The sequence below is a fragment of the Herpailurus yagouaroundi genome, unplaced genomic scaffold (genome assembly GCF_014898765.1).
Source record: "Herpailurus yagouaroundi ecotype Mexico unplaced genomic scaffold, PumYag 180, whole genome shotgun sequence".
NCBI classification, from domain to species: domain Eukaryota; kingdom Metazoa; phylum Chordata; class Mammalia; order Carnivora; family Felidae; genus Herpailurus; species Herpailurus yagouaroundi.
This window is the reverse complement of record NW_024412411.1, coordinates 18,293,532-18,303,473: the sequence shown is the minus strand read 5'-3', so window position 1 is coordinate 18,303,473 and position 9,942 is coordinate 18,293,532. Positions and strand designations below refer to the sequence as shown.

The 9,942-nt window shown below is 41.1% G+C and overlaps 1 protein-coding gene across 1 annotated transcript; it reads right to left on the bottom strand.

The window, feature by feature from the left end:
• Window positions 1-248: 248 nt before the first annotated feature.
• On the bottom strand, window positions 249-9,665 carry LOC121039525 (tripartite motif-containing protein 64-like). The gene is made up of 7 exons (XM_040489766.1): window positions 9,467-9,665; window positions 6,679-7,101; window positions 6,018-6,113; window positions 4,652-4,882; window positions 3,366-3,388; window positions 2,081-2,178; window positions 249-951 (listed from the first exon to the last, which is right to left on the bottom strand). Exons 2-7 carry the CDS (start codon window positions 7,099-7,101, stop codon window positions 458-460), a joined length of 1,365 nt encoding a protein of 454 aa, XP_040345700.1. The 5' UTR covers window positions 9,467-9,665; the 3' UTR covers window positions 249-457.
• Window positions 9,666-9,942: the final 277 nt, after the last annotated feature.

Here is a 9,942-nt window from a genome sequence, read left to right as displayed (position 1 = left end):
AGGGGGACAAAACAGAAGAGACTCATAAATATGGAGAACAAACTGAGGGTTCCGGGAACGGTTGTGGGAGGGGGGGATGGGCTAAATGGGGGAAGGGGCACTAAGGAATCTACTCCTGAAATCATTGTTGCACTATATGCTAACTAATTTGTATGTAAATTTAAAAAAATAAAAAATAAAACAAGTTAAATAAAAATAAAGAAAGAAGAAAAGGCATTGATTATATTCCAGAAAATGCTCCAAAATAAACAATTTTTTATTAAAAGAAAATTTAATACACAAATTTATATAGTCAACATAGTTAATGCCATTTTATAAACGTACAATGGTTCTGTTCCCTTAAGTCAGTGTGCTCAAAGACCCTTATTAACCTGTTGTTTTACATGAAAAGGTTTCATGATAGGAATTTCCTCAGACATGGGAATTCATCAAATAAATGCTCACAAAACTTGTTTTTTCAGAGGGAACCAAAGCAAAGGAAAGGCTTCAGAGGGAAAGAGAAGGAGGAAGGAAGGAAACTGTATATGAGGGAACTTTTGCAAACATCATAGAAGCTCACAGTTCCATTTTCGTAATCCAGAAATACTCCAATCTGACCCAGAGGCCTTTTCACATACTGAATTAAGGGCGGGGAGTTGGTGGAGAGACTATAACGATTGTTTATCTTCAAAGAAAACAGAAGAAATGCTGCCTCAGGATCATTAATGATATCAATATCACTCATAAAGGAATCTTTACAGACTCCCAGAATCCAATTTGGGGAGTATGTGACATCCACCTCCCAGTAATGTTTACCAGAGGTGAAGACCTGAGGTCCCCAGGCTGCAAAGCTCGCCAGGCTCTCAGGCTCTCTGGACACACCAGGATGGGTGACTCCAAACATCACACTTCCAGCATCCTCAGAAACGCACATGTAGCGACCGGTGGCTTCCTGACTCAGCACATTACCCACTACAAAGAGAGGCAAAAATTAGGTCAGTGAATGGGTTTCCATGTCCTGAGGGGCAAAGATTTTCTACCCACCAATGACCTCTTCATTTCCCCTCCTTCAAGGAAATACAAAAGAAAAGAGTGAAGAGAGTTCAGATGGCTTATCTATGAAGAGCAAGAGTTGTGACTGCCTCTATAGCACAGAAACCCTTCAAATCATACAGAAAAAGGAAAAACATCCAGACATACTGTGAACTGTGTGAAGCAGTCATTTAATGTCAGTCTGGATAATTTATTTCAGGACACACCTCATTTTTTGTCTTTACTTCAGAAAACTCTTGCTGTGTTGTTTATCTTTAATACTATTTAATAAATAAGTATCACCTAGCTATTATGTGGGTATTGACTGGCATATAACTTGTACCTGTGACATTTTCAAATGTCAAAAATTTTATAGAAATCCACGTATGCTTAGTTTAGAAGCTTCTGAAAAGAATGTTGTGGCTTTACATTATCTGTTCAGACCCTGGATTTAGTCAAATCCCAATTTTAGCCCTCTGCTGTCTAGACCTACTCTCTGTTGTGGGCCCACTCTGTTTCAGCCCTGTTCACACATCCCTTGCCTTTCAGTGGCTTTGAGATTGCTCTAATAACATTAAAATTATTCTGCCAATGACAATTTTGGTCTTTCTCTGTCAAAGCTTTCTGATTTTATAAGTAATAAATAGTCTTTGTACAATGCGTGATAAAGGCACTTGGAATATAGAAAAAGCTAAAACCACCAATGCCATATTTAAGCTTTCAAGACTGGAGTAAACTGAATAAACATACATATTGATTGTTACTCTGAGAACTAAATATTCTAGCTCTTCATAACTACACGACCAACCTGATTACTCTTCTCTTGCTCTCTTTGTGTCAGAAACAACTAAAAAATATGTATCGTGCTTTGCATTTTCAGTAAAGTATAAGTTGGAAAATTTAGTCTTTATCATTGTAACATGACTCTTTAGAGAGAAAAGAGATAATAAGTTTGGAAAGTCACACACTACCTTCATGTCAGAAAAAACAAAATTAAAAGAGAAAGGAGAATCATCCCCAAGAACCACTAAAGAAATTGAGGCCTGATTGCCAAAGGGCTGATTCTTACCTCTGAAGTTGTTCAGTATGTCTAGGATTCCTGTGATGCCGTGCAAGGTGAGCTCTGGAATCATGGGCTGAGGCTTTTGCACCTGCACCAATTCAGTCCTGTAAAGAATGACATCAGTTACACTTCTGGGCCAAAGGTCAACCACACTAGATTACAAAAGCAGCAGTGTTTACTCAAAGAGTTTTCATCAGAATTCTCCCATTTTGGTTTGTTGGGAATACATTGTATTCCACGCTCTTGGGAATATGGGAAACGTTACTTTACCTTTTTTTCTAAATTTAAATTATATCAAACTCCAACTTCTCCATTCTTCTCAGATATTATTTCATTTCGCAAATTACTGAGGATCATTCCCTCCCTCTATTCCACCTCAGGCAAAGCAAAGATCCTGAGGTCTTACAGAGAGCACAATGTTCAGGCAAAGCCTTTGGGAGGTCGGTCTGCACAGTCACTAATGATATATTCAGTGTCTAAAAGGGGAGAGCCCACTGAGTCAAACAGTTTTGTTCTTTTCTGTCCAGCAAGAGAATCTACTTTCAGCCTGGCAGCTTTGGTCCCCAGGGTCTGACCCCCCTCAATGGGCACCAGGAAGCCATTTCCTGTGAGGCCCTGCCTACCACCGGATGTGTTGTGATGGAATAGGTGAGATCATTACTACTGCTGGGAACAAAATCACACTCCCCTCCTATCCATTCTTGGGGAATATCCATCTTTCTTGTCTTTTTCACCTCCAACTCTCTAGGGTAGGAACCCCTTCTGTTACACCTTAGAAAAATTCCTTCGGTAAGTTTTACTGTGGTGAGGTGGGAGAGGATTTGGGAGCAGTGAGTGGAACAGAGCCCAAAATGTTGCATGGTTTGAAGTATATTTTAATTCATCCACACAAAAAGAAAACTGAGGAGCAGAAGGTCTTTAGGCTTCTTTAAAAAGAAATAGAAAGTAGCCACAGAGGGGCACCTGGGTGGCTCAGTCAGTTAAGCATCTGACTCTTGGTTTCTACACAGGTTGCCATCTCAGATTGTGGGATTGAGCCCCACACCGGGCTCCATGTTGACAGTGTGGAGCCTGCTTGGGATTCTCTCTCTCCCTCTCTCTCTCTGTCCTTCCCCTGCTTGTGTTCTCGCTCTCACTCTCTCAAATATAAATAAATAAGCTTCAACAACAACAAACAACAACAGAAAGTAGCCACAGAGAATGATTTTAAGAGCTCAAAACATGTCCATCCACTTTATCAATAAGAACAAGAGACTTGCTCAGCAATCAGTAACCATTAGTGGAAACTCACCTTTGCAATACATTTCCCAAGTCCTGTAAGGGAAAAAAAAAGTAATGTTAATCATGAGAGTTTTGTTTTTTTGCTTCTCTAAGTATTCTTGTTTGTTTGCTTAAATTATGTATTTTTTTTCTCTCATTCCCCTCTAAGGAACAATCAGAGACTACCTTAATAGAACCTAAACTAAAGCATGACAGAGTTCCTCAGGATATATTAAGGAAAGAAGGAGGTCAGGAAGGGGCTGTGCAGAGATGCAACACGATCTAGGTTTCCACTGTCACTCAGAGCCCAGTCTTATTCCCAAGAAGAGATCTGATCATTTGCGGTAAAAATGAAAGCAAAACAGAGAAATTACATTTCAAAAAGTTATAGAGTGCAGTAAAATTGGTTGCCAAATTCTACAACCCTTGCCTAGTCAGAGGGCAAAATCTCAGTGTCTTCAGCAAGTTATTTCTGGAGTGGGGGAAACAGAGAGTGACAATGGATTAGGGGAACATAAATTGAGAATTACTCCAACATAGCTAACCTTCCTCTGGTTATAAGGTTTTTCTTTTTTTTTTTTTAATTTTTTTTCAACGTTTTTTATTTATTTTTGGGACAGAGAGACACAGCATGAACGGGGGAGGGGCAGAGAGAGAGGGAGACACAGAATCGGAAACAGGCTCCAGGCTCTGAGCCATCAGCCCAGAGCCCGACGCGGGGCTCGAACTCACGGACCGCGAGATCGTGACCTGGCTGAAGTCGGACGCTTAACCGACTGCGCCACCCAGGCGCCCCAGGTTTTTCTGATTTTGGATCATTTATCCATGTGATTAGTACTTCTGATTACACAGCAATAATTTTGCTGTAGGTTAGCTCCTAAATGGGAAAAAGTCTCCCAAAGATTACCAGGGTATGAAGAAATAAATGGTTGGACAAACAGAATGATGGGAGTCAATAAGCATCATGACTTTGCTGAGAGTAATGGTATATGCTGTTAGCATTTTTTTCTTTTTTTTATAAATTTTTTTTCAACGTTTTTTATTTATTTTTGGGACAGAGAGAGACACAGCATGAACGGGGGAGGGGCAGAGAGAGAGGGAGACACAGAATCGGAAACAGGCTCCAGGCTCCGAGCCATCAGCCCAGAGCCCGACGCGGGGCTCGAACTCACGGACCGCGAGATCGTGACCTGGCTGAAGTCGGACGCTTAACCGACTGCGCCACCCAGGCGCCCCTATGCTGTTAGCATTTCAATGTCATGGCAACATTGCCCAAAAAAGGATTCCTGTCTCTGAGGATGAACCCTGCCTTCTCACCTGGAGCAGCTCCAGGTCAGGCTTGTGGCACATCTCAGTCAGCTCTTTGTACATTTCTTTCAGGCTTGCTTTCTGTTGGGTCATTCTGAATGCACTTTCCCGGAGTTGTTGCAAAATCTCCTCCGCCTCTTTCTCCAGTGTCTCCAGATGGAGTTGCTCCTCCTCGCGGAGAAACAGATGCATTTTCTGATACTGCATTTTGATCATCACTTTCCTTAAAAGCACATAGTCCTGAGGAGATGGTAGGTGTAAAGGGTTAGCCTCACTCAAAACAGAAAACCTCAACCTTCAAATCCTACTTCCTTGGTGTCATTGAGAAAGTACTTGACAAACTTCGTACCTCATATCTCCAAACGTCTGGAATATTTGCTAGTCCTTTATGTTCACCCTTTGTCTATGTTCTTAGATGCCTTCCCTGTTCAAATCAAGCTCTCTAAGAGGTCCCAGGCTATCTTGCTGTGATGCTCCATCAATTATTTCCTCTCTTACCTGAACCTCCTTTTCTTTTGTTCCTTTGTCTGATTTTTCTAAATGTTTAAAAATACTTATGTATACACCACACTTTACAGATCTTTAAATTCTCTACTTTTCCTCTCGGTGCTACCCTATGGCTCTCCTCTTCTTCACAGCCAAATTCATTGCAATGTTTTATTTTATTTTTAAGTTTGTTTATTTCGAGAGAGAGAGAGAGAGAGAGAGAGAGAGCACGCAGGAGCAAGGGAAGGGCAGAGAGAGCTTTCAGCATAGAGCCTGATGCGGGACTCGATCTTACAAACCAAGAGATTATGAACTGAGCTAAAATCAAGAGTTGGATGCTTGGGGTGTCTGGGTGGCTCACTCGGTTAAGCATCCAACTTCGGATCAGGTCATGATCTCATGGTTCATGAGTTCCAGCCCCACATTGGACTCTGTGCTGACAGCTTGGAGCCTGGAGCCTGCTTCGAATTCTGTGTCTCCCTCTCCCTTTGCCCCTCCCCTGCTAGCTAGCACTCTGTCTCTCTCTCTCTCTCTAAAATAAATAAATATTTTAAAAAATTAAGAAAAAAAGAGTTGGACGCTTAACCAACTGAATCACCAGGCACCCCTATTACAATGTTTTCTTAAACTCAGTGTCTAAGGAGGTTTATCTAAACCTGTAGGGTTGGACTAGGAATATCTCGCATGCCCTGGGTATCCCATATACCAGAATTCTTTGCACTAGCTTTTATTGGCCTGTATATCTGTGATTACTGATCTATCATTTGAAACCATTACTTTTTCATGGAAAAAAAAATGATCCTTTAATTGGCAACTTAAATGTAGCCAAAAATCTAAACCACCATTATGTCAATCTGCATAAAAACAGATAGAACATTTTCATTCTTACCTCAAATGACTGGATTTTGTTAGCTTCTTGATTCAGATTATTTTGCATTTCTTGAGTCATGTTCCATAAAGAGCCCATTCTCTTCAGAAGTTTCTCCTGCAAAATAACCATGAGCTTTAGCAACACAGAAGATAATATTATAGATTTCATCCCCTTATCTATGGGAAAAGTCAGTGGCTGAGAAACCAGTAATCTTGAGTTAGCATGGAGTGGCCAGATTTCTCTGCATTATCTAATTTGATTCTAATATTTGTGATATCAGAGGTGACAAACGTAATAGAGATTTGAGGGTAGTCTATAGATAATATTACCCATTTCCTGAGAAACTGGCACTCACATTTTTATATAACCTGACTATGAAGGCATCAAGCTTGCATCAGAAGCCAGTGTTCCTGGTAGTAGCCACTTACCCCACAATTACATCAAACACACAGATTTGGACAATGTTTCTAAGGAAATTTCCCTTACTAAAGGATCAACGTAGCTATGATTATAGAGTCAAAATTGGTCAACACACTGAAAGGATATTGGTCTTGGTATTTATATTGAAAAATCACCACCTTCACTATCTCCACTCACATCAACTTCATGATCATTTTCCTCATCTTTCTCTCGGACTTAGAAGCCTATGAGTCCAAACTGCTCTAGAGCCACCACTTACTCTGTGTTCCTCAGCAGCCCACTGGACTGGACTGTGGCCATGAGCCACATGCTCTGGTGATTCAGAGCAGAGCCCACACAGCAGGCTCTTGTCAGCCTCACAGAAGAACTCCTTTGCTTTCTTGTGTACCACACAGATCTGCTCATTGGAGCTGTTGGTGTGGTAAACTCTGGCCCGTCTGGCAAGGGATGCCAGTTTCTTGAGCGCAATATTGGTTTTGAAGTCTGATTTCTCTGAAATTCCCCTGCACTCAGGGCAGGACATTAGGGTCTGGGCTTCCTCCCAGCAGAGGTGCAGGCAGGGACTGCAAAAGCTATGCCCACAGTCAATGGTGACAGGGTCTATGTAGTAGTTCATACAAATGGAGCAGATGAGTTCGTTCTGCAAGGCTTGCAAGGTGTCCAAATCCATATTTCTGTACATCTTTAAAAAAAAAAGAGAGAGAGAGAGAAAGTCATTCTTCTGTCCTGATGAGGTGGGGGAAAACCTTTAGACAAAAGCTTGTCTGCTTGAGCTCTAACTAATCCACCTATTAATTTAACTCCAGCACAAAGGGAGGCATGGTAGATATAGATACGTTGGGTTTATGCTATGCTACAAATGAAAAAATGGGACGAAAGTGTCCTCACCATCTTTTTGGTTTCAAATAGACAGTGTTCTTGGGGCTCCTGGGTGGCTCAGTTGGTCAAGCATCTGACTTTGGTTCAGGTCATGATCTTACGGTCTGTGAACTCAAACCCCGTGTAGGGCTCTGTGCTGACAGCTCAGAGCCTGGGTCTGCTTCAGATTCTGTGTTCCTCCCTCTCTCTCTGCCCCTTCCCCACTCACACTGTGTCTCTGCCTCTCAAAAATAAATAAATGTCAAATAGACAGTCAATTTCCCAATCAGAGCTAAACTACTGCCCCTCAAAGACTGGGACAGGGAGTGAAAGGATAATTACAGAGTTACATTTCTTAGCTGATTGGTGCAGAAGCCTATATAGAATCTCAATCTCCCCTCTCCCCACCCTGACTCTCTCTCTCTGCATGTGTTTCTGTCTATTTTCATGACTGTAACACAGGCACACATATACACACAGACACTTCATCTCTATGCTAACAGCCTCCATGTATACTGTCTCCAAACTGACAGGTGTACTTTTCTAAAAATAAATAAAACTGATTAGGTTTAATTTAAGCTTGTTTAATTTAATCAGTGTTGCCTTCAACTTTGACTCCTGCAACTGTAAGCAGTTGAATTTGTGCTTCTAACTTTAATAGCAAACTTCTCCTTTCAGGAAATAAAGTCTAGGGGCACCTGGGTGGCTCAGTCGGTTAAGCATCTGACTTCGGCTCAGGTCATGATCTCGCAGTTTATGAGTTTGAGCCTCACATCAGGCTTTGTACTGGCAGCTCCGAGCCTAGAGCCTGCTTCAGGTTCTGTGTCTCCCTCCCCCTCTGCCCCTCCCCCACTCATGTTCTGTCTTTCTCTCTCCCACAAAAATAAATAAATATTAAAAAAAATTTTTTTGTAAAGGAAATAAAGTGTAAAAATTATCTTTTATTTCTAGTTTGGAAAAGGATTTTTCCCAGAGTCAGTTCAGATCATCAGAACATCTTCACATCTTGAACTGGTGAACGTTCAAGTCACAGTGCTAACGAGCAATGATTAATCTTTTTTTTTTTTTAACAAACAAAAAAGAGAATAAGTATTTGGATTTTCTTTCTGCACTAGAAAGTACAGAGATGTAGTTAAGAGAAGCATGATCAGTTCATCTGTATTTTTGGTATTTCCCCATGGTGATCAATGCCACTTCTTGGGAGTCCTTACCCATTGGTAAGAGCCTTTTAAATCTAGTCTGCAAACTGAAGGTTTTAGAAGGAGAGCATAGTAGGACTTTTACAACAAAGGGTTTCTAACTAATTCAGCACACTAAACTTTCATGTTGATGGCTATAAAGACTATCACATACATACATTATGTTGAACATTTCAGGTGCTTTATGAGTTCCGAAATTGCATACAAACTGCATAAATCTCTAAGACCTAAAAAAACTTAGTAACACATAAGATAATCGAATAAAAAATAATCGGGGCGCTGGGGCACCTGGGTGGCTCAGTTGGTTGAACAGCCGACTTCGGCTCAGGTCATGATCTTGCGTTTCGGAGTTTGAGCCCCGCGTCAAGCTCTGTGCTGACAGCTCAGAGCCTGGAGCCTGCTTCAGATTCTGTGTCTCCCTCTCTCTCTACTCCTCCCCCATTCATGCTCTGTCTCTCTCTGCCTTTCAAAAATTAATAAATGCTAAAAAGAAACAAAAAACAAAACAAAACTTAAAAAAAAAATAATCGGGGCGCCTGGGTAGCTCAGTCAGTTAAGCATCCGACTTCGGCTCATGTCATGATCTGACAGTTCATGAGTCCGTGCCCCACACTGGGCTCTGTGCTGACAGTTTGGAGCCTGGAGCCTGCTTCAGATTCTGTGTCTCCTTCTCTCTGTCCGTCCCCCCACTTGGACTCTGTCTCTCTCTCTCTCTGTCAAATATGAACATTAAAAAAATTTTTTTAAGTAAAAAAAAGAATAAAAAATCATCAATTTAATATAATAAATATTATTATATTACAAATGCTCTAGTTACACAGATATTTTAAATCTTGATGTCATTTTAAATAACTAGGAAAGCTGTTTGTTTGCTTGGACAAGATCCAACCAGGACAACAGCTAAATTGAAAGTATTTGTAGAGGAGAAAGTAGGCATGAAGATATTTACTGTAAATTCCATACTCACCAGGGTCTACTGAGTGGTCTTACCTCTGGAAGCTCTGAAAGGTCTGGAAGGTCTGCTGCTATCAGGGTCAGTAGGAACTCTCTGCTCCCTGAAGCCTGGAAGCTGCAAACTCAGCCAGTCTTCCCTGTAAAAGAAGTCCTCTCTGGACAGACGGGCTTTTTATATGGTCAGTCTCACCTAAGGTCACGCCTACTTCTTGAGATTGGCTATTGTCTTCAGAAACAATCGGAAGTGGCTGATTAGATAACACAGAAAGGTATAAAAATGGCTTATTAGGGTTTACAGCATCTAGAGAACAACCCTTGAGAACTAATGCCCTAACAGAATCTGGACTTGTTTTGGGGTATGATGGAAGAAAGTTGAACTTGCACAAGTTGTTCAAAAAGACAATCAAGTTTTTATTTAAGTTCTACTTAGTTAACATGTATGGTAAAATTGGTTTCAGGTGTAGAATTCAGAGTGATTCGTCATTTACATACAACACCCAGTGCTCATCATA